The sequence below is a fragment of the Saccopteryx bilineata genome, chromosome 4 (assembly GCF_036850765.1).
Source record: "Saccopteryx bilineata isolate mSacBil1 chromosome 4, mSacBil1_pri_phased_curated, whole genome shotgun sequence".
NCBI classification, from domain to species: domain Eukaryota; kingdom Metazoa; phylum Chordata; class Mammalia; order Chiroptera; family Emballonuridae; genus Saccopteryx; species Saccopteryx bilineata.
The window spans coordinates 272,642,608-272,666,508 of NC_089493.1; the positions used below are offsets into that span (position 1 = coordinate 272,642,608).

General features: G+C 48.9%; 1 protein-coding gene and 1 non-coding gene across 2 annotated transcripts; one reads left to right on the forward strand and one right to left on the reverse strand.

Annotated features, from left to right (window-relative positions):
* Nucleotides 1–3,589: 3,589 nt before the first annotated feature.
* LOC136336827 (small nucleolar RNA U3) lies at nt 3,590–3,800 on the reverse strand. Its single transcript, XR_010731608.1, has one exon. It is a non-coding gene; the product is annotated as a small nucleolar RNA U3 (small nucleolar RNA).
* Nucleotides 3,801–7,724: 3,924 nt separating this feature from the next.
* GUSB (glucuronidase beta) lies at nt 7,725–22,594 on the forward strand. Its single transcript, XM_066274693.1, has 12 exons — nt 7,725–7,984; nt 9,225–9,410; nt 9,738–9,919; nt 10,034–10,176; nt 10,641–10,828; nt 11,193–11,345; nt 11,575–11,753; nt 11,836–11,982; nt 14,735–14,819; nt 18,687–18,863; nt 20,566–20,701; nt 22,284–22,594. Exons 1-12 carry the CDS (start codon nt 7,775–7,777, stop codon nt 22,427–22,429), a joined length of 1,932 nt encoding a protein of 643 aa, XP_066130790.1. The 5' UTR covers nt 7,725–7,774; the 3' UTR covers nt 22,430–22,594.
* The last annotated feature ends 1,307 nt before the right edge of the window (nt 22,595–23,901 follow it).

Below are 23,901 nucleotides of genomic sequence, written 5' to 3' on the forward strand. Positions count from 1 at the left end.
CACACTGAAGAAAGGCCGTGTAAGGACACATAAGAACTTCACTCTCTGCAATCCAGGAAAACAGCTCTTACCAGAAACCAAATAAGCCAAAGCCTTGATCTTGGACCTCCAGCCTCTAGAATTGTGAGAGAATAAATTTCTGTTGTTTAAGCCACTCAGACTGTGGCATTTTGTTATGGCAATCTGGGCAGACTATTAGATCATCATATTTGAAATTTGATATGATTAGTAATACTGAAAAAAATACAAAATCAATCAGAAATTAAGGCACAATCAAATATAATAGCTGCTACATTGGTACTGAGCTACAAAAGTGTGCAATCAAATTACTCTTTTTTGGCTTACTTTGATTTCTATTACTGGAACATTTGTTTCTTCGGGCCACTTCACTACATTGATGGCAATTTTGCACACTGCTTTGTTTGAAACCACCAGACTCTCCAGGAAAAGAGACATTAGCAATGCAAAGATGTGAGCTGATACATTGGGGTGTGTGATTTTATAAAAAATATAATCACTGTTTATGGTACTGGTACAGGTTTGTAACCTACAAACATAAGAATCGTAATAAATTTTATTTTTACCCAAATCTCATAAAAAGAAAATAATGTGTGTGTGTATATAAAATAGCTCATACCAAGCTACTGAGGCTACACTGTTAGGAATGATCTTACATAACAATTAGGCATCAACAAAAATGTAATAGGTCTACTTACAATTGTACTCATTTGATGATTGGAAGAATTTTACACATTTTAACTTCTGGCTCCTCACATTTAAAGTCTGTGTACTGCTGTCTTTCTCATGTGATTATGACATGCTTTTGATTCTGTTTCTTGATGGGGATTGAAAAGAACACACTCATTTGTGGGCCTGGCCACTTGGTTCAGTGGATAGAATGTCGGCCCGGCATATGGACATCCTGGGTTTGATTCCCTGTCAGGGTACATAAGAGAAGTGACCATCTGCTTCTCTCCCTCTTCTCTTCCTCTTCCCCTTCCACAGCCAGTGGATCCATTGGTTCAAGCGTGACCCCAGGCACTGAATTTAGCTTAGTTGGTCCAAGTGTGGCAGCCTCAGGTGCTAAAAATAGCTTACTTGATTCGAGCATTATCCCCCAGATGGGGGTTGCTGGGTGGATCCCAGTTGGGGCACATGCAGGAGTCTCTCACTATCTCCTCTTCTCTCACTTAAATAAATGAAACAAAAAAACACATTTGCTACCTTAGTAGCTACATATCAAGTGCCAGAGGTTCTACTGATATATTCTAGTAAAGATACAGCCTCTGAAATTAGGCTAACAGTTGGTGAAGTTTATGGTAGTACACCTTTATTCTCATGATTTATTCAGTGTTTGTAGGGATCAAAGAGATGAACTGGATAGGCATATAATGGGGACCATGCTCCAGCAGTTTGTCTTGGATGGTTGCTCTAGTCAGCCGTTCCACTAGGTTTGTTATATCTGGACAGTGAGGAAACAAACGTTTTACCACATAATTAAATAGCCAAATTAAGGAGTCTTTATTTTAAAGCCGGCAACTGCACAGGGACTATAGTTACCCAAATCATGTGGTCCCGAACAAGCTCAGGGGTTTGCTTTTAAAGGCAAAAAAGAAGGAGGGGGGGCAGGGAGTGAGCACCTAGCCAAAGCAGCTTTACAGAAGCAAAACAGGCTTTCGTAAGTGATGGTTATCATTGGAACAATCTAGGGCAGAGGTTGGGAAACTTTTTGGCTGAGAGAGCCATGAATGCCACATATTTTATCTTTTTTTATAGTGAATTTATTTATTTATTTACAGAGACAGAGAGAGAGTCAGAGAGAGGGATAGATAGGGACAGACAGACAGGAATGGACAGAGATGAGAAGCATCAATCATCAGTTTTTCATTGCAACACCTTAGTTGTTCATCGATTGCTTTCTCATATGTGCCTTGACCTCGGACCTTCAGCAGACCAAGTAACCCCTTGCTCAAGCCAGCGACCTTGGGTCCAAGCTGGTGAGCTTTTGCTCAAATCAGATGAGCCCATGCTCAAGCTGGCGACCTTGGGGTCTCGAACCTGGGTCTTGTGCATCCCAGTCTGACGCTCTATCCACTGTGCCACCGTCTGGTTAGGCAACGCCACATATTTTAAAACATAATTCTGTGAGAGCCATAGAACGACCTGTGTATGTTACGCATTATCCAATAAAAATTTGGTGTTGTCCCAGAGGACAGCTGTGATTGGCTCCAGCCACCTGCAACCATGAACATGAGTGGTAGGAAATGAATAGATTGTAGTACATGAGAATGTTTTATATTTTTAACATTATTTTTTTTAATTAAAGATTTGTCTGCGAGCCAGATGCAGCCATCAAAAGAGCCACATCTGGCTCGCAAGCCATAGGTTCCTGATACCTGATCTAGGGAGAAGAATGTTTAGCGAAGCATTTTACAAAAAGCAGAATGTGCTTGGTTATTTGACTGATCTTTTACAAAGTCTGTTGAGGCAGCGTCTTGCAAAATACCATCCTGAGGGTTTTTCTAAACCCGGATACAGCTGGGAACATTTATGGCCTAACATTATGGCTTGCACAACTTTCAATATATATCTGCAAATACTGCAAAACTCTCAATAGCTCTGTGGTCAAGGATATGGTGTTTCTATATTTCAGGTTGAAATATTGCTTTTGTCTTACTATCTTGAAAGATGGGATGGGGGAGAGGGGAGTTGCCAGAGCTTATACATGGCCTTCCTCAATCCTCCATGAAGGCTATTTCAACATCCTCTCCTTATTTATAGTTAACTACCCATGAGTTCAAGATTTAAGGAACCATCCCAAGAGTGTAATAGGATTGATTTCAAACATCATTCCCAGGACATTAAATTCCAAGTCACCTACCTCATGTCAATAAACCTAACCAGCTTTATATTTCACAGTCTGGCATGACATACTCATGTCCACTCCTTAATGTGTCTTCCCCTTTCTATCAGTGCATTTTAGCCAGGCCCTGCAATTCTTTCATTGAGTAAGTGGTCAGCAAACTCCTTAGTCAACAGAGCCAAATATCAACAGTACGATTGAAATTTCTTTTGAGAGCCAAATTTTTTAAACTTAAACTATATAGGTAGGTACATTTCTTATCAAGGTAGTGCCTGCACGTGGTATTTTGTGGAAGAGCCTAACTCAAAGGGCCAGAGAGCCACATGTGGCTCGCGAGCCACAGTTTGCCGACCACTGGAGTAAGCTGTTTCTTCAGAGGGGGTCCCAAAGTTCCCTGTCTTGCTGTGCTGAAACCTGACTCTAGGTATTAGTCTGGGTCTTTGTGAGACATTCTCCTTGGGTGAGATCCTCACCTGTGGTTTTTGTCAAAAGGAGGCTCCTTTCAAGAGGGTAGGGCTTCTTTACCCAGAGGAGTCAGTGTGTAATTTAAGGCCACTGTTTTCTTGTTAATTTTCTGTCTGAAAGATCTATCCATTGACATCAATGGGGTGTTAAAATTCTTACTATGACTCCATTGCTGTCAGTTTCTCCATTTATGTCCATCAAAATTTGCTTTATATATTTTGGTGATCCTATATAGGGGTTTTTTTTTGTTTGTTTGTTTTTACCACTCAGACTGCATCCTTTCCCTCTTACTCTCTCAAAGGAAGAGAAGAACGATCGTCAATGGCAAAAGGCAGTTGCACAAGCAACACCAAGAGCCGGCTTCACGCTCAGGAGAGAACACTGCAACTCCTCCTCGTGGTTTCGGGTACACACAATCAGAGAAACTTCTCTAGTAACAAACTATAGAAATGATCCCTGAAAGTATAGTCTTTATACAGGGTTTTTAAATGTTTACAATGTTTATATACTCCTGATGGATTGTTCCCTTTATCCATGCAGCTACCTTATGTCTTTATTTATTCCATTCAAATTTAAGATGATTGTTGATATGTACTTATTTATTACCATTTGATTCTTTAAACTTATAGACCTCTTTCTCTCAGTTTCTCTTTTCCTTTCCACTTATAGCAGGCCCTTTAACATTTCTTGCAATACTGGTTTGGGGGTAATGAACTCCTTTAACCTTTTTTTTTTTTTTTGTCTGGGAAGGTCTCTATTTTACCTTCAATTTTAAATTATAGCTTTGCTGGATGGTATAATCTTGGCTGTAGGTCCTGTTCTTTTTTTTTTTTTTAATTTTTTTATCACTTCCTGCTAATCCCTTCTGGCCTGAAATGTTTCTGTTGAGCACTGAGATGACAGCCTTTGGAGCCTCTTTTATAGGTAATTAATTGCTTTTCTCTTGCATCTTTTAGGAGTCTTTCTTTCTCTTTAATCTTTGACATTTTAATATGATGTATCTTGGTGTGGGCCTCTTTGGGTTCGTCTTGATTGGGACTCTGTGCTTCCTGAACTTGCATGACTTTTTCCTTACCAGGTTAGGGAAGTTTTCAGCTACAATTCCTCCAAACAGGTTCTCTATCCTTTGTTTGCTCCTTCAGAACCCCTATGATGCAGATGTTTCTCTTTATGTTGCCACAGAGGTCTCTTAGAGTTTCTTCAGTCTTTTTGATCCTCTTTTCTTTTTGTTGCTCTGCCTGTGTGTTTACTGTCATCTTATCCTCAGATTTCTGATTCAGTCCTCTGCTTCATCTAATCTGCTGTTGATGCCTTCTAGTGAAGTTTTCATTTCAGATACTGTATTCATCCTTTCTGGCTGCTTCTTTTTTATGATGTCAATATCCTTTTAGTGCTTACTATCTCTTTAAGTCCTCATTGTGATCATCCATTCTTTCTCTAAGATCCTTGAGCATCCTAATAACCATTATTTTAAACTCTGCATCTGGTAGTTTGGTTACTTCCATTAATTTAGTTATTTTTCTGGAAATTTCTCTTGTTGATTCATTTGGGTCATATTTCTTTGCCTGCCCATTTTGTCTGTGTATTAGGTAGCTCTGTTCTGACTTTCAAATTTGTTGTGGCAGCATCTTTATGAGGAAGATGGGCTCAGTGATACTAACCTCCAGGTTAGTACCTGGAGGTTACTAACCTAGTACTAACATGCCAGTCTGGAATATTTCTTTTTTTTTTTAAGATTTGTATTTATTCATTATAGAGAGGGGAGAGAGAGAGAGAAGGGGGGAGGAGCAGGAAGCATCAACTCCCATATGTGCCTTGACCAGGCAAGCCCAGGGTTTTGAACCGGCAACCTCATTGTTTCCAGGTTGACGCTTTATCCACTGCGCCACCACAGGTCAGGCGCACTCTGGAATATTTCTTGAGGTTTACTTCACACTCTCCTCATGCAACTCTAGTCCTCTCAGCCCTCCAGTTTCAATGTATATCCAGGCATTGATTGGGTCTTTTATGACAAAGCCTGAATCTCCAAGAGCTCCCTTTTTTTTTTTTTTCATTTTTCCGAAGCTGGAAACAGGGAGGCAGTCAGACAGACTCCACATGCGCCCGACCGGGATCCACCCGGCACGCCTACCAGGGGGCGATGCTATGCCCATCTTGGGGTGTCGCTCTGTTGCATCCAGAGCCATCCTAGCGCCTGAGGCAGAGGCCACAGAGCCATCCTCAGCGCCTGGGCCATCTTTGCTCCAATGGAGCCTCAGCTGTGGGGTGGGGGGGAGACAGAGAGGAAGGAGAGGGGGAGGGGTGGAGAAGCAGATGGGTGCTTCTCCTGTGTGCCCTGGCCGGGAATCGAACCCGGGACTCTTGCACGCCAGGCCGATGCTTTACCACTGAGCCAACCAGCCAGGGCCTCCCATTTCTTTCTTGCAGACAGAAATCTTGCCTTTTTTTTTTTTGATAGGCCATTTTTTTTAATTCTAGCTTGTACCCAGCGAGCAAGTAAAAATACACACTGGGCTCCAAAACCCACTCAGATTCAGTGCTCACAAAGCCACTGACTTATCCGAGTTTCTCAAGTCTTATTTAATTTTAGTAATTTTTAGCAGCTTGACTACGGTGACTTCAGTTTTTTCTTTACTCTTTCCTCAGTGGAAAATCAGCTTGTACTAAATATTTATATATAAAGGCTTGTGGGTAAATGAAAAATCAACTTATTAATTTATAGGAGCAGATAGACCTTTACTGATTGATTTATTTTGCCTGCTCGCTCTTTTTATAAACTTATTGGTTTGGTTCTGATTATAAAAATAATGCGTGTTCATTACAGATTTTTAAAAATCAGGTAAGTATAAAGAATAAAAAGGAAACTGTCATTTCAATAATAACCAATAACACTACTTCACATCTACCTATATTTTTGTGTGGATATAATTTTAACAATATTGGGATCATACTGTATATACTTTTGCCTATTTCTTATTTTTCTCACATAAGCATGTGAGAAAATGCCTTTAGACCTTGGCAGTTCCTAGAGTATATTTTATTTTGACTGTCCTGGGGATGGATACTCTGTTCCCAGTATCAAGGCACACTATCAGAAACCTGCTTAGGTGAACATGAAATCAGAGCAAAACTAAAAAAAATTTATTTTTTAAATCTGGTAATTTTAGTAACAATTGTATCCATGCTAGGTTACTGGGGCCATAAGCTCCCTTTCCTTGCATACTTGGTCCTAGGTAGGTCTGCTCTGGCTCACTGGCAACTCAGAGAAAAGGGGGCCTTGGAGACAGGCTCAGGGGGCTAGCCCAGGATGAGCTGCTGCCACCCATTGCTCCCCTGATTGCAAGTTTCATAAGGCCCCTTAGAGTTTGGGAGACGCATGCCTTCCGGCAGAGGTGGATTTAATGGCGGGCGCACCAGGAGCACATCCTGGGCCCCAGCTTCTGAAGGGTCCCGCAAAACCCCAACTTTACACTTTTTTCTAATAACACCAAGTGTGGTTTCATATGTGCAATTTTAACATTAATACTATATATTTTACTTAGTTAAAAATATGGTTAACATGTATTTTTATTTTCCCTGTCTCTCTCTTTTTTAAGGGGCTCTATTTTCTTCTGCCTCCGGGGCCTCAAGCAACCATAACCTGCCTCTGCCAGTGGGGGAAGAAGGAGAAGGGAAAGGCGCAGGCCTGATCCTGGGAGGGAGCGCGGGAGCTTGGGGCCATTGTTTCCAAGGGTTGTTGAAGACTAGCCGTTTAGGGGAGAGCTCAATAGAGTGTGCCTTTTCAGGGTGATGTCTCCACTGACTGGTCAGCGCCAGGCCAGGGGGTCATTGGTCACTGCAGCCGGCCCTGGCATCACCCGCCTGCGTTTTGCTACTTTTCTGGGCTTGGAGCTGAAATACAACTGAGGCCTAAAAGTTATCTCTGGGGAGGTGACCTTCTGTATCTGGCTGTAAATTGCTGGACCAGTTTGTTCACCTGTTTCCCCATTCTATTTGCTAAGAAATTATCCTAGATTGTTACCATCCTGCCTCAGAACTAGGGGGAGCATGGCCTTTTCCAGGCCACCCCCTCCCTCCGCCCCTCTCTGTGGCCTGCGGCCCTGGATGGGTCACTCCTTCTCACCCCACCTCACCCCCGCCACAGTCCTGGCAGGAAGAGCCAGGAGCGGGCACGCGGTTGAAAGCCAGACCTCCGCTCTTGGAGATTACAGGCCCCTCTTCCCTAACGGCCTTGCCTGGGGCTCCGCGTCTCCTCTTTCTCGAGGAGACGGGGCGAGTCCTTGGAAGCTACCCACCGCCTTAAGCCAAAATGACGTGGGAGGCTTCAGGAGGGCCCACCCGCGCCCGCCCCCCGGCCCCGCCCCCGCCCCGCCCCGCCCGCGCCCGCCCCCGCCCCCAACGGTATTAGTAGCCTGGGAACCAACGGCTGGCGGACACTAGCAAACCATGGCTCGGGGTTTGCTGGGGCGCTGGACCCTGCTCGTCCCGCTTCTCTGGGGCTGCGGCCTGGCGCTGCCGGGCGGGATGCTGTACCCCCAGGAGAGCGCGTCCCGGGAGCGCAAGGCGCTGGACGGCCTCTGGAGCTTCCGCGCCGACTTTTCCGACAATCGGCAGGAGGGCTTCGAGCAGCAGTGGTACCGAACGCCGCTGCGGGAGGTGCGGGCTCCGGGGCCGGCGTGGCGGACCTGGGCAGGGGAGCTCCTAGAAGCCAGGTGGGGGCGAGGGAGCCGTGTCCTCGGAGCTGCGGGCTGGGGGGAAGTGCGAGGTAATGGGCTGCGAGGCGTGGGGTGGAGCTAAGAAGTCTGCGGCTCGCAGGGAGCATGTGGGCGGAGGGCGGAGCCTGGACTGCAAGTATCAAAATGTGGGGCTGGCGGCAGAGAAGTGGGGCTAGGGCAGGGCTGAGTGCCTATAGGGTGCTGCCTCTCCCAGATCCTCTTTTTTGGTCTTTGCTGCCCAGCATTCAGCGGGGAGGGAAAAAGGAAGGGAGGTGACGCTGGGTGCCAGGCATGTGTCCCACTCAATTTCCTCAGCACAACAACCCCTGGATAGCCAGCCTTCGACCCTCAGCGGTCAGTTGATTATCTATCTCTTAGTCAGGGGCTGGTCTCTGCCGATCCTCTGCTTCATTCAGGCTGCCTGGTGGCCCTGGGCTCTTTCCGTGAAGACCCTGGTGCTGGCTGCCTTGAGAAGGAACTGCTGGCCCCACCAGTCCTTGGACATAAACTGCCCACGTAGTTGATCCCACCCACATCAGCACGTTATCCGTACATCAAGCGGATGTTTTTCAGAATCCTACTGTCTGCCAGGGCTTGAGTCAGACGCTGGGGGAACAGATGCGAAGGACTGGAAATCCCCTCCTTAGAGGTCATGTGTCCCACATATAAGATGTCTTTAGGAAAGCCAAGCTGCTTCTGGCTCATGTGGCTAGCTGCCTCAGTGCCTTCTGCCTGAGGTGTTCAAGGGATTCCCTGTGGGGTTTGGGTTCACCCAATTCTGCCAGGTTTCCTGAGGTAGTATCCGACTGGCCCTGGTCCCAAAAGGCGTTCCCTTACTCTGAAGACAGTCCCTGTGCACTCTTTTCATGGAGCTATGCAGAGGCCCGTTCACTGTTTTATTCCTAGCACAGAACAACACTGTAGTTGTTCACTGTACACTATCCATTGAATGAGTGAGTGATGTCTACTTCATGGAGTTGAACGAGCTCCATAAAAGGCATTGGTCAGTTGCTGGCAAAGAATAACCAGGGTGGGGTGGCCTAGAATTCCAGGGTCTGGAGGAGCCTTCTTACTGCAGGGAAAGTTGCTGGGGGACCTGGCCTCTGGGAAAGGGGGCTGCCTGAGCCCTAGTTTTAGATTCCAGGGTGACCTGGATCTGATCCTGGCCCTTTTTTCCCTAGACGGGTCCCACTCTGGACATGCCTGTTCCCTCCAGCTTCAATGACGTGGGTCAAGATGAGCGGCTGCGTAGCTTTATCGGCTGGGTGTGGTATGAACGGGAGGTGGCCCTGCCCCAGCGATGGACTCAGGACCTGGGCACGAGAGTGGTGCTGAGGATTGGCAGTGCCCACTACTATGCCATTGTGGTCAGTGCATCGAGCAGCAGGCGGGGCAAGTGGGCGGGTGCAGCTGCTGAGCACGCGTGGGGCTGCGTTGGGGTGCCTAGCTGCTAGCTGTCACCTGACAGCCTACCTCTTGGGTGGATGAGGGGAGACACTCATGCCTCACACTGGGGTTTGTGCCCTGGGTTGGGGAGGGTTGCCTGGTCTCCACTGGAGCTCCATTCGGCCCATCAGGGTGGCAAGGAAGGTAGTAGATGGCAGGGTACCCCTATGTGAGGGAGTGCCTGAGATAGTGCCCCTTCTTCATGCTCTGGTCTCCTGCCCCCTGCCCATATTTTCCTGTGTCTGCAGTGGGTGAATGGGGTCCATGTGATAGACCATGAGGGGGGCCATCTTCCGTTCGAGGCTGACATCAGCAAGCTGGTCCAGACTGGGCCCCTGACCTCCTGCCGAATTACCATTGCCATCAACAATACACTTACCCCCCACACCCTGCCGCCGGGAACCATCGACTATATGACGGATACCTCCAAGTGAGTATCACCCTGCTCCCCATCCCAATCCCCACCCAGCCCAGTGGTCTTCCCACCAGGGGGCAGGGTGGCCTCAGGGCACAGCCCCAGTTGGCCATTGTCTTCCCATTCTAGGTACCCCAAGGGTTTCTTTGTCCAGGAAATCTACTTTGACTTCTTCAACTACGCGGGTCTGCACAGGTCTGTGTTCCTCTACACCACGCCCACCACCTACATTGATGACATCAGCGTCACCACTGGTGTGGACCAAGACACTGGTGAGGGCTTCCAGGAGTATCTGCTCTCAGCCAGGCCCAAATAGCTCTGTTCCCTGTGTGGAAAGAGGCCCCAGGGGAAAGGCTCTTCCAGCATCTCCTAACCCTCACAGGTTCTCATCTCCCTTAGAAGAAGCTAAAATCCAGCCGGTGTAAGCTGGCAAGGGCTTCTGAAATACCCATCTGGCCTTACCTCATTTTATGAGGAAATAAGGCCCAATGAGAAGTGAGGCTTGCCTAAAATCACATCACGTAGTATACATGGGGACCCCATGTCCCTTCGCCACTGTGTTGTCCTCACTCAATCTCTCCTCACTGCAGATCAAGCTCAAGAAATAAACAATTATTGGCTGGGGTCTCAGGGCCTAAGAGGACTCCTCAGAGCAGTGGCTTCAAGGTTTTCTCATCTCTAAGACCCAGGTCACATCCTTCCTTCTCTCTTCTCTGATCTCTCTTGTCTCCCACAGGGCTAGTGGATTACCATATTTTCATCCAGGGCACTGAACACTTCCATGTGGAAGTGTATCTTGTGAATGAGGAAGGCGAAATTGTGGCCCGGGAGACTGGTGACCAAGGCCAGCTGCAGGTGCCCAATGCCCACCTCTGGTGGCCGTACCTGATGCACGAGCACCCTGCCTACTTGTACTCGTTGGAGGTAATGGTGGTGAAGACTGGGGCTATGGGAGGCCCTTTGCCCCCATCCAGCAGCCCTGTTTGCTCTAGCAGGGGTGCAGGACAGGTGGGTAGGCTGCCATGGTCCTTGGAGGTTCCTAGTGAATTGGATTGAAGTGTTCCCAGCCTAATTTTTTTCAGTCCTTGGTTAGGCAGCCCAGATTTGAAGAGCAGGTCACAGTGGCAGGGTGGGTGGTTTCCTCCTTGCTAATGGGAGAAGCCTGTACTTTCTCAATCTCTCTGCTTAGGTGGGCTGTTGTGGTTTACAAAGAGTCTTCCTGCTGTGAGTGGGCTGTGTGGCATTCATTACATCAAGGATGCTTCATGCCAGTGCTTGGCTTTCATAGGTGAGACTGACCGTAGAGACGGGAGCTGGGCCGGTGTCCGATTTCTACACTCTCCCTGTGGGGATTCGCACTGTGACTGTCACAAAGAACCAGTTCCTCATTAATGGGAAACCTTTCTATTTCCATGGGGTCAACAAACATGAGGATTCAGACGTGAGTTGGGGCTCTTGGATTCCAGGGGGTAGGGGCTGTTTTTCATCTTTACCTTCTCTACGCCCCTGAAGTGGTGAGAACAGCTCAGAGCAGTTAAGTAAGCTGCTCAGAACCACTCCCTGATGGGGCCTGTGGTTGGCTGGACAGAGGGATGATGGCTCCAGCTCTACAAAATTGCATCTTGGACAGGGGCAGGGGTCACAAGTCACTGTCCTCTGCCGTTTCCTAGATCCGAGGGCGGGGCTTTGACTGGGCAGTGATGATGAAGGACTTCAACTTGCTTCGCTGGCTTGGTGCCAACTCCTTCCGCACCAGCCACTACCCCTACGCGGAGGAGATGATGCAGCTCTGTGACCAGTACGGGATCGTGGTCATCGATGAGAGCCCTGGCGTGGGCATCAAGCTGCCGTGAGTGCCCACTGCCCATGCTGCTCAGCTGCCATCTTGGCAGGCGATGATGCCCTCACTCCGTTTCTCTCCCGCCCTGTAGCCAGAGCTTCAGCAACGTGTCTCTGCAGCACCACCTGGAGGTGATGGAGGAGCTGGTGCGTAGAGACAAGAATCACCCCTCCGTTGTGATGTGGTCTCTGGCCAATGAGCCTTCTTCCTTCTTGAAACCCGCAGGTTACTACTTCAAGTGAGTGTCCCCGTGGGTCCTGGCCTTGATCAGGAAAGAGAGCCCACTTTGGGCAGCTCAGCCCAGGCTGGTGGCCCCTGGAGAGCTGAGGTCTCCCTGGCGGGGTGTGCTGTGTGAGAGTCAGCGTCCAGCTCCCAGCCCAGACTTGAGAGTGCGTCCAGACCTGGTCAGTTTGGGGACCCCCGCCTACCTAGGTTGTGATTTCAACCCACTGAGACTCAGTATCCGCTTTTTTCCCCTGAAATGAAATCTAGAGGTAACCTAACCTATTTACACATATAACTTCAAATTAGAAAAATAAAATAGTGGCGTGGCCTAACTGATATATAGGAGAGTCATGTATAAAATAATGCATGAATGGTCAGTGAAGGGGTCAGATGCTTCTATCTAGATGTGGAATCCCCTGAAAGCATAGCTCCAAGAGCTGACAGTAGTGGCGCCATGTTGGTGCTGATACTAGAGCGGCATTCCCCTCAGCGCTGTGCATTTCCAAAATGGTGAGCCATTCTAAGTCTGGTTCCAAACAAAACCAAGTATAATCTTCCCTCACTTTTTTTTTTCTTTTTCGTATTTTTCTTAAGTGAGAAGCCCGGAGGCAAAGAGACAGGCTCCCACATGTGCCCAACTGAGATCTACCTGGCATGCCCACTAGAGGGCGATGCTCGGCCCATCTGGGCCGTTGCTCCGTTGCGGCCGGAGCCATTCTAGTGCCTGAGGTGGAGGCCATGGAGCCTTCCTTAGTGCCCGGACCAACTTTGCTCCAATGGAGCCTTGGCTGCAGGAGGGGAAGAGAGAGACAGGAAGGAAAGAGGCAAGGGTGGAGAAGCAGATGGGCGCTTCTCCTATATGCCCTGGCCAGGAATTGGACCTGGGACTTCCACATGCCGGGCTGACGCTCCACCACTGAGCCATCCAGCCAGGGCCTTCCCTCACTTCTTAATAATTTTACTTAGAGACTTTAGAGAGAAAGGAAAGGAGGGAGAAATAGAAACATCGGTTTGTTTGTCCATTTATTTATGCATGCATTGGTTGATTCTTATATGTGCCCTGACTGGGGATCAAACCGACAACCTTGGTGTATGGGTGTGATGCTCTAACCAACTGTGCTACCCCACCAGGGCTCTTCCCTCACTTTAAATGGTGTCTCTGTTCCTGGGAAATTCAGTGTGTGTTAAAACGATACAAAAACAAAACGAAACTACCTTATGATGCTGTGGGTTCATCTGTGGGTTCATCTGTAGAGTTCAACTTCATAAAACCAGCTTATCTGCCCTCATAATTACAAACAGGTTTTTCAATGACATGCATATTCTAACTATTCTAAAATTATATTGTTAGACAGGACCAGGCCATCAGCAGCCCCTTCCTCTTTGCCCCCTCCATTGCAGTTGAAGGAAACACCACTTGGGGGCAGTGTTTCTGCAGTGGGAAGTCTGCTTGCCCCCCTACCCCTCACCTGAAAGTGTTCTTTGGTTCTTTCTCTTATGTCCTGCCTGTTGTAACTTGGTCTGCAAAGGAGAGTTATTTCACTTGCTGCTGCAGGAGGCCATCAAAACACTCTGAGGCACACTGCATGCCAGTTTCATGGAGTGTCTTGGCTGAGCCACATCTGTAGAAGCTCTACACCTACCTGGGCAAAAAGACCCACAGCTGTGAACACGCAGAGTGCAGGGGTCACAGGGCTGTGTTGAGCCAAGGCTGGTGGACAATTTCTATTGTGAGGGTGAAAGGAGTATATGTAGACTCCTAGGAACGAGTACTGAGGTTCTGAATGGGCTTTTTTGGGAGGTAGAAGGAGGACATGTATGGGTTTTGGAACAGCAGGGATGAGGGCAGAGGGCGGGACGTGGAGAGAGCTTCCTGAGTAGCAGGGACGAGGGCGGAGGGCGGGACGTGGAGAGAGCTGCCTGGGTACGGGAGCTGAGCACAGGCCATTTCAGGTGTGGCTTTGAGACCGGAGGAGAAGGGCTACTGTTCTGGCCTGGGTAAACCACAGCCTTCGAATGAGAAGAGCAGTTAGGGGGAGAGGGTGTAAAGGAAAGAAAACGAGCCGAATCGTGAGGGAAGAGTGGAGAAAAATACACTTAAACAGTGACTGAGGGTGACCTGTCCGGAGGAGCCCGCTGGCAGGCTCCTGTTGGGAAGTCTCTCCTGTGTTAATGCCATTCAGCATTGGTGCCTTCAGATGGGCTGTCACCGACGCGCCACTGTCAGTTATATACCCTGTTATTGCCTCCCAGAACCCTCTCTCCTGCTTTCACTTGGAGTTGCAGTTTCTGACATCTCCCCCTGCTCCTTGAAGCTACGGAAGTAGCTGTCAAGTCACTCACTGGAGTGAGTGTCCCCGCACGGAGCACACACCCTGCCTCTTTGCACCACTCCCTAATTATTTGTTGAATTAACCTTCATCCTAATCCACACTCCCATTCATTCTTGTTTTCAAGAGCTTTTACAAAGATTCAGAACCAAGCTCTTGGCAGTGCCCGGCTTGGCAGGCAGGACCTTCGCTCGGCTTGGCATGCCTGCTGCTTTCCCTGGAGGTGGCCTCTTCAGGGGAGGGGGCTTGGGTTGTGAAGGGAGAACAATGCCATCAGGGAATGTGATCTCAGACTAGAGCATGGCTGCTTACCTAGAATACACTTACAGGTAGGGAAGAGAGCAGTGGGGTTTTTATGGGGGGAGGGGGTAACATAGAAGAGAAGGTAGGAGGTGCCTATCTGATAAAGCCCTGTCTTCTGCCTTCTGTGGACAGGATGCTGGCTGCCCACACCAAAGCCTTGGACCCTTCCCGGCCTGTGACCTTTGTGACCAACACCAAGTATGATGTAGACCTGGGGGTGAGTCTGAGGGGATCCCCACACCCCTCTCATCTTCTCCACCCTGTCTTCTAGTCCTGTCTTAATGTTCCAAAGAACACCATCTATGATATGAACCTCCTGACGCAGAGCTCTGCAGCAACAGGGGACGCTGTATGGTCTGAGCCTGTTGCTGCAGGGCCCAGGTCATTAGGGGACACTGTATGGTCTGAGCCTGCTGCTGCGGGGCCCAGGTCATTAGGGGACACTGTGTATGGTCTGAGCCTGCTGCTGCGGGGCCCAGGTCATTAGGGGACGCTGTATGGTCTGAGCCTGCTGCTGCGGGGCCCAGGTCATTAGGGGACACTGTGTATGGTCTGAGCCTGCTGCTGCGGGGCCCAGGTCATTAGGGGACGCTGTATGGTCTGAGCCTGTTGCTGCAGGGCCCAGGTCATTAGGGGACACTGTATGGTCTGAGCCTGCTGCTGCGGGGCCCAGGTCATTAGGGGACACTGTGTATGGTCTGAGCCTGCTGCTGCGGGGCCCAGGTCATTAGGGGACACTGTATGGTCTGAGCCTGCTGCTGCGGGGCCCAGGTCATTAGGGGACACTGTGTATGGTCTGAGCCTGCTGCTGCGGGGCCCAGGTCATTAGGGGACACTGTGTATGGTCTGAGCCTGCTGCTGTGGGGCCTGGGTCATTAGGGGACACTGTGTATGGTCTGAGCCTGCTGCTGCGGGGCCCAGGTCATTAGGGGACACTGTGTATGGTCTGAGCCTGCTGCTGCGGGGCCCGGGTCATTAGGGGACACTGTGTATGGTCTGAGCCTGCTGCTGTGGGGCCTGGGTCATTAGGGGACACTGTGTATGGTCTGAGCCTGCTGCTGCGGGGCCCAGGTCATTAGGGGACACTGTGTATGGTCTGAGCCTGCTGCTGCAAGCCCAGGTCATTAGGGGACACTGTGTGGTCTGAGCCTGCTGCTGCGGGGCCCAGGTCATTAGGGGACACTGTGTATGGTCTGAGCCTGCTGCTGCGGGGCCCAGGTCATTAGGGGACACTGTGTATGGTCTGAGCCTGCTGCTGCGGGGCCCAGGTCATTAGGGGACACTGTGTATGGTCTGAGCCTGCTGCTGCGGGGCCCGGGTCATTAGGGGACACTGTGTATGGTCTGAGCCTGCTGCTGCGGGGCCCGGGTCATTAGGGGACACTGTGTATGGTCTGAGCCTGCTGCTGTGGGGCCTGGGTCATTAGGGGACACTGTGTATGGTCTGAGCCTGCTGCTGCGGGGCCCAGGTCATTAGGGGACACTGTGTATGGTCTGAGCCTGCTGCTGCGGGGCCCAGGTCATTAGGGGACACTGTGTATGGTCTGAGCCTGCTGCTGCAAGCCCAGGTCATTAGGAGACACTATATGGTCTGAGCCTGCTGCTGCGGGGCCCAGGTCATTAGGGGAACAGCAGGAGCCTCTGTGGCAAGAGAGGAGCTCTTGGGCCAGCGTGAGTGCAACAACCCTGAGCCGCCAGTCCAGCATTTTCACAGATGGGCTTTAGGCCTACTCACCCAGTAGTGTGGCTTCCTAAGTCCCAGAAGAATGGGCACAAGGAGATTTAATTTGTTCTCAGTTCAGCTTCAATGTACCTCAGTTTAATTTCACGCGCCTCAGTTTATTGTACTCATAAAATAGCAAAGGTTTAAGGGGCCTTAAAGTCATCATTGTTCATTGTTTCTCAAACCTGGCTGATCATCAGAACCACTAAGAGAAGTTTTTGATTTTTTTTCTGATTTACTTATTTCACTCCGTATAATGTTATCAAGTTCCCACCATTTTGCTGTAAATGATCTGATGATTCCATACATTGGTGGAACATAAAAACGAGACTAAGAGACATGGACAAGAGTGTGGTGGTTACCAGGGGTGGGGGGAGGGAGGACATGGGAGGGAGGGAGGGAGTTAGGGGGAGGGGGAGGGGCACAGAGAACTAGATAGAGGGTGGCGGAGGACAATCTGACTTTGGGCGAGGGGTATGCAACATAATTTAATGACAAAATAACCTAGACATGTTTTCTTTGAATATATGTACCCTGATTTATTAATGTCATCCCATTACCATTAATAAAAATTTATTTAAAAAAAAAAAAAAGAAAGAAAGAAAGAAAAAAAAAAAGAAGTTTTTGAAAGTACAGATGTCTGGGTGTTGAGATTCTGATTGGTCAGTCCAGGGTGGGAATCTGAGTTTTGTTTGTTTTTTTTTTTTTGCATTTTTCTGAAGCTGGAAACAGGGAGAGACAGTCAGACAGACTCCCGCATGCGCCTGACCGGGATCCATCCGGCACGCCCACCAGGGGGCGACGCTCTGCCCATCCTGGGCGTCGCCATGTTGCGACCCTCCTGGGTGTCGCCATGTTGCGACCAGAGCCACTCTAGCGCCTGGGGCACAGGCCACAGAGCCATCCCCAGCGCCCGGGCCATCTTTGCTCCAATGGAGCCTTGGCTGCGGGAGGGGAAGAGAGAGACAGAGAGGAAGGCGCGGCGGAGGGGTGGAGAAGCAAATGGGCGCTTCTCCTATGTGCCCTGGCCGGGAATCGAACCCGGGTCCTCCGCACGCTAGGCCGACGCTCTACCGCTGAGCCAACCGGCCAGGGCCGGAATCTGAGTTTTTAAAAAAGCTCTTCAGTGATTCCAGTCAACCAGTTTTGGAAACCACTGACTAGAACCAGGTTAAGAACCGCAGGGACAGGCTCCTACAGTGGGTGGGCCACAAGGCCTCCCTCCCTGTCCCCGGGCACAGCAGCCCCTCACAGACAAGGCGTTCTGATGCGATGCAGCTGAAGAACGTGGGAGCAGAGCAAATGCTCCTTCTCTGGTGCTGAAGGCCAGGACTTAGGAGGAAAGGGCCGTAGGAAGATAAATCCAGAGAAAGAATGAATGAGAAAACACTGCGGTATATACAAATATAAACTGTGAACACTGTCATTTTCATATGGATGGAGAAAGGTTTCATAGGGATAGATGAGGCGGGTGCTTGATTGCCATCTGTTGAGAGTACCCCTCTTCAGAGAAGCACGGAGGCTGTGGTGAGACACCAGCCCGGCGCAAGGAAGCCCTGGGCATTCTCAGAGCCCAAGTGGCATCTCCTTCAGTTCGTCTTTCGTGTGGACAGGGAAGGAAGCCTGTGCCTGGCCTCCACAGAAGGGTGCCACCCATCTGGCGGGATGTGTGACCATGTGCATGTGTCCACCCAAAGGTCCCCTCCCCAGCTTCCTCTTGCACCACCGCAGGTTGGAAAGAGGCTACAGTCACTTGGGAAAGACAGACCACATCAGTCCCAGTGCAGGCTCTGGAGGCGAGCGTGTGTTCAGGTGGCACTGGAGACGACATCGGGCGTCTGGTCTTTGCTGCTGAGTCCCGAGCATTGTTCAGACTCCAGGCAGCCCCGCACCATCATCTCGGCTACCCCCCTGGGAGGGAATTTTCCAGCCGCCTCGGGGCCCACGCTACTAGTCAGGAAGGGTATGGTGAATGAAGTCTTTGTGAGGAGAAATACTGCATGGATCCCTCAGTAGGGAACATTTCTCCAGGGTCAGGTGAGGGAGGACCAGTAATAGGAGCATTACCTAGAGAGGAACAGACAGCAGGTGGACGGGCCCCAGGTGCCCCCCAAGGCCGGGGCACTGCGCCCTGCTGTGCCTCAGCTCTCACAGAGCTGCGCCAGGGCGGGGACCTCAGTCCAGGATTACAGCTTGTTCCGTCCAGGCCACTTCCTGATTATTTCCTACACAGATCAGCCTCTGAGTCATTTTCTGTGTCCCCTTTTTATGTCCTCTGCCAGAAGAACCCCCGAGTGTGAGAGTCCCAGCACTAATATGCAATCTTCTGGTTCGTGAGCAAGCTTTAACGCTCTTGTCCTAGGCGCAGTATGTGGATGTCATCTGTGTGAATAGTTACTACTCCTGGTATCATGACTGTGGGCACTTGGAGGTGATTCAGCCGCAGCTGAAAACCCAGTTTGAGGACTGGTATAGGACCTACGAGAAGCCGATCATTCAGAGCGAGTACGGAGCCGGTGCCATAGCAGGACTTCACCACGTGAGCACTGCAGAACCTTTCATTGTTGTACTCATAGGCAGTGATGTCTCTCATTGCCCTGAGTTAGAAATGTGCCTGCTTCCCTGTCCCTCACTTGTCTTGATGATGTCCCTGTAGCTTTTCACACTCACTGGCCTCCCCTCCATACTCATGGCTGCCCACGACTCAGGCCTGTCCCTCGTGCTTGGCCTCAGAGGCAGCCGCTTTATAGCTTACTGGCCTCCTTGTGCCTAGAACTCTGGCCCTTGTTAGCACCACAGTCATCAGTGAATGGGTTCTCACTCTCACCTCTTTGGTGAGGTTTCTGCATGTGCCCAGACAGAGGACACTGTCCCCCTGTGTGGCCTCTGTCGTGGTGTTCCTCTCTGAGCACTGTCACTGTTTCTTGGGCTCTCTCTCTCTCTGACAGACTGTGGCTCAAGGAGGGAGACTAATCCTATTTATTGTTGCTTCTCCAGCACTAAGCAGTGGTCAGCACACAGCGATGCTAAACAATATTTGTTAAGGGAATGAGTGAAATCTTTTTTTTTTTTTTTTTTTTTTACAGAGACAGAGAGTCAGAAAGAGGGATAGACAGGGACAGACAGACAGGAACAAAGAGATGAGAAGCATCAATCATTAGTTTTTCGTTGTGCGTTGCAACACCTTAGTTCATTGATTGCTTTCTCATATGTGCCTTAACCACGGGCCTTCAGCAGACTGAGTAACCCCTTGCTTGAGCCAGAGACCTTGGGTTCAAGCTGGTGAATTTTTGCTCAAACCAGATGAGCCCACGCTCAAGTTAGCGACCTCGGGGCCTCGAACCTGGGTCTTCCACATCTCAGTCCGACGCTCTATCCTCTGCGCCACCGCCTGGTCAGGCTGAAATCTTTTTTTTTTTTTTTTTTTTTTACAGAGACAGAGAGTCAGAAAGAGGGACAGATGGGGACAGACAGACAGGAAGGGAGAGAGATGAGAAGCATCAATTCTTCATTGCGGCACTTTAGTTGATCATTGATTGCTTTCTCATATGTGCCTTGACTGGGGGGGCTACAGCAGAGTGACTGACCCCTTGTTCAAGCCTATGACCTTGGGCTCAAGCTGGTGAGCCTTGCTCAAAGCAGATGAGCCCGCGCTCAAGCTGGTGACCTCAGGGTTTTGAACCTGGGTCCTCCACATTCCAGTCCGACGCTCTATCCACTGCACTACCGCCTGGTCAGGTGGGAATGAGTGAAATCTTGAAGCAACTTTTTGGTTTTTTGCTGAAAGAAACACACATATATAGACAGAGAGACAAGAAAGAGAGATGAGAAGCATCAACTGTTGTGTGAATCTGAGGTGACTTAAATCTGAGTCACACTAGTTCTCAAATTACACAGTGGCAGCTACAACAGGCAGCTATACAAGGCGCTTTAAATTTATTATTCAGACATTTTTATTTTTACTCCCAGGGTAGTTCAGCTGGTGAATAGAGATGGAAAAGTAAAATAAAACAAGTATCAATTTATGTTTAAAATAAAGTAGTTACTAATTAAGGGTTTCTAAAATCTCCTTTTCTGACTCTGGGCCACACCACCCCTGGCTGTGTCTGCCCAGCACCAGCGAGTCCTGCAGCACAGCCTGCGGGCGTATTCTGGTCATCAGCACATGGGTCTTCATTTTTCTGACATTGACAGTTCTGCCAGTTCTGACTCTTACATTTTCACTTTGCCTTGGATTCCAGGATCCACCCCTGATGTACAGTGAAGAGTACCAGAGTAGGTTGCTCGAGGAGTATCACTTGGTTCTGGATCAGAAACGCAAAGAATACGTGGTTGGAGAGCTCATCTGGCATTTTGCTGACTTTATGACTGACCAGAGTAAGTGGCAGTTTGGTTTTGGCAGTTTGGTGGAATACACCGTTTCTAGAGGGGGGAAGCTGATCTAATCAATGTAGGCTAGGAAAAGTCCGTTTCATTTAGCAAGCAGTAATCACTTGTCTGTTTCCTCAATTATCTATTGATTTTAGAGAGTGGAAGGGACAGAGCGAGAGAAACATCAATTTCTTGTTCCACCTATTTATGCATTCCCTGGTTAATTCCTGTATGTGCCCTGACCAGGGGTCATACCCACAATCTTGGCTTCAGGACAATACTCCAACCAACTGAGCTACCCGAGTAGGGCTTCCCCAATTATTTTATGGTAAAATTAAAGTAAATGGGAGAGCCTACTATCTTGAGGCACGATGGCTAACTTGCCTTGTCTATTTCATAATACTGTAGTATGAGGAAAAAGTGTACATTGTGGGATACACTCTTTATTCCAGAGTAGGCAGAGAGCCTGGGGCTTAAGATACTTCAGTCTGGTTTATATTGTTCCCTTGTAGAAGGCAAGTTGGCCAAATACAGGGAAATGTCAAAGCATTTTGAATGTGGGGGTGTTTATTCAATTAGAATACCAGCTGTACTCTTTCTCAAGCGAGGATAGATGAGGGCTACTCCAGATTACCAGTTTCTTAATATGCCATGAAGTTAGGATGGCAATTTGGGGAGTGGAGAAGGATTTGGTAGTAGTGGGGATTATAATACATTACTTATGGGGAAAGACAGGTCTCTGGAAGATTGAAGTTTAATTAAGGATTTGAATGGAAAGAGGTAAACAGAAGAATGTGGTAAATGACATTAGTGGCTTCTGGAAATACCCTGGAGGGCAACCTAGGTTCCTGAATAGGTGCACTGGCTTTGGGACCTTGGACAAGTTCCCTACCCTTTTCATAAACCCATAGAGTGGGGATAATGCCTTCCACCTTGCAGGTTGATATAGGGATTCCACTTGATGAAGCACTTGGTGCCTGGAATTTGCTTACCATGGAAGAAATTACTATTGTCTCGAACAACTTCTCAGGAAAAACCTCCCTTTGGTTTTATGGCTGGAGTCCCACTAGGGGGTAGAAAAGTGTGCTGAGAGTGCAGCCCTGCGGCTGCTGCCAGCTTTGCTCTCCTCCCGGCTTCCACTCTGGCAGACCCACCACCAGAAGTGGGACCCAGCGGGAAGCCCACCCAGGAGGACTCTGACATCTCCTAGTAGATCCTACCCAGGTGCCTTGGACTGGTCAGGACTCTAGCTCCCACTAGGAGAGTCATCTTTCCAAGAGTTACTTTTTGTCTCCCACCTCCCCCAGTTACCAGGCAACTGGTACCCTAATGTTTTAAATCTTAGTTTGCAAGTAAAAGGTAAACCCTTTTGGATAGTTTCCTCAGATGAGAAATTGACATGCCATGGAGCTGAGGTGTGCTGGGGGAACAGCAGTAGTTAACTCTTTCGATCAGTAAGTGGCCACATCAGACCAAACAATCCTTAACCATTAAGAGAATATTTCTATTTAGTGCCCAGCTTGGACCCAGCTTGGTTCCAATTTGGCCCACCAGAAGCCATCTGAAACATCTTTTGCCTTCTTTTCAGCGCCGCTGAGAATATTAGGGAATAAAAAGGGGATCTTCACTCGCGAGAGACAACCAAAGAGTGCAGCGTACTTTCTGCGAAAACGATACTGGAGAATAGCCAATGAAACCTACCAGCCAGCTGTGAGTTCAGTACCTCGTTACTGACACCAGCCATCAGCCCCTCCTTCCCAAGTAAGGGGCGACTGCAGCAGCAAACAGAAAGCTCCTCCTGGACTGTGTGTGGCAGACCAGAAAGTTTCTGGTCTGGATTTTGTAGTCATTTGCTGGAAGGGGATATTAGAGGGGAAAATAAAGACTTATGGGAATTAAGAGTTGGCTCAAAAGTGACCATCCATAAATTGAACAATCTGTACTACTGAAATGCATCTGAAGTTATTTTTATGCATCAAGCTGTTTACATAGCCTTAACTGTGAACTTTTGAGAAACATTTACTTCAACACTCAAACCACGTTCAACTGCTGGTTACAGACTGCCTCTGCAGGCACAGTCCCACAGCCTTAGGCCGCCCTGCATGCACCAGACCAGGACAGCCTTGACTGAGTGAGAGTAAGACCGTGGCTGGGCCTGACCTGTGGTGGCACAGTGGGTAGTGTTGACCTCGACCCTGGGCTTGCCTGGTCAGGGCACATATGGGAATTGATGCTTTCTGCTCTTCCCCACCCCCCTTTTCTCTCTGTCTTTCTCTTTCTGTCTCCTCTCTCTAAAATGAATAAAATAATAATAAAAAAAAAGTGGCTATAAAAATCACAGATGAGCTGAAGTTCCAATGTACAGAAAGTGATCTCATGCTGGAATAATGAACAAGGTCCATGTTGAATTAAACAGTGTCCAAAATGGAAGGGAACTGAGGTGACCATTTCTTCTAGAACATTGTTCCTTCCACCCTCAGCCAAAGTCTAGCCTTTGCAGAAGTGGAATGGGCATACAAGCCCACTGACCTCATCATAACTGACCACTGACTGTAAGACCTCTTTCAACAGGCTGGGCCTGTGGACATGTATAGTTGACCCTTGAACAACACGGGTCAACTTTACATTGATCATTGAACTCAAACCCATGTTGCCCAAGGGTCAGCTCTGCAGTTGGGATTCCACATGTAGAGAGGGCTAACTAGATTTTCGATGGTGCAGGAGGTTGGCATCCCCACTCCCATGTTGTTCAAAGGCCAACTGTACTCCCTGCTCCTTGAAGTTGGTCTTTCCTTAAGGAATCCTTTCTCCTCTTCACAAGCTCCATTAAGGCAAGTAAGGTACATTATTCCTAAAATTTCGGTATTCCTCTCTCCTGGTTGAAAGCTGAATGCTTTGGAAAAATACTCCTTATTGGTTGGTATCCAGTCAAATGAGAGACCATGAACCAATACCTTTTTAAAAAAATTATTTTGAGCCTGACCTGTGGTGGCGCAGTGGATAAAGTGTTGACCTGGAAATGCTGAGGTCGCCGGTTCGAAACCCTGGGCTTGCCTGGTCAAGGCACATATGGGAGTTGATGCTTCCTGCTCCTCCCCCTTCTCTCTCTCTGTCTCTCCCTCTCTGTCTCCTTTCTAAAATGAATAAATAAAAACTTATTTTGAGCATACATTTATTAAAGCTGGGGACAGTGAAACATGGGCTTA

Bases quoted from the DNA above. Each gene is read 5' to 3' on its own strand.
- GUSB (XM_066274693.1), top strand. From the start codon at position 7,775: ATGGCTCGGGGTTTGCTGGGGCGCTGGACCCTGCTCGTCCCGCTTCTC. The intron at 9,920-10,033 runs GTGAGTATCACC...TTCCCATTCTAG, and splicing joins TATATGACGGATACCTCCAA to GTACCCCAAGGGTTTCTTTG. The intron at 11,754-11,835 runs GTGAGTGCCCAC...CCCGCCCTGTAG, and splicing joins GGCGTGGGCATCAAGCTGCC to CCAGAGCTTCAGCAACGTGT.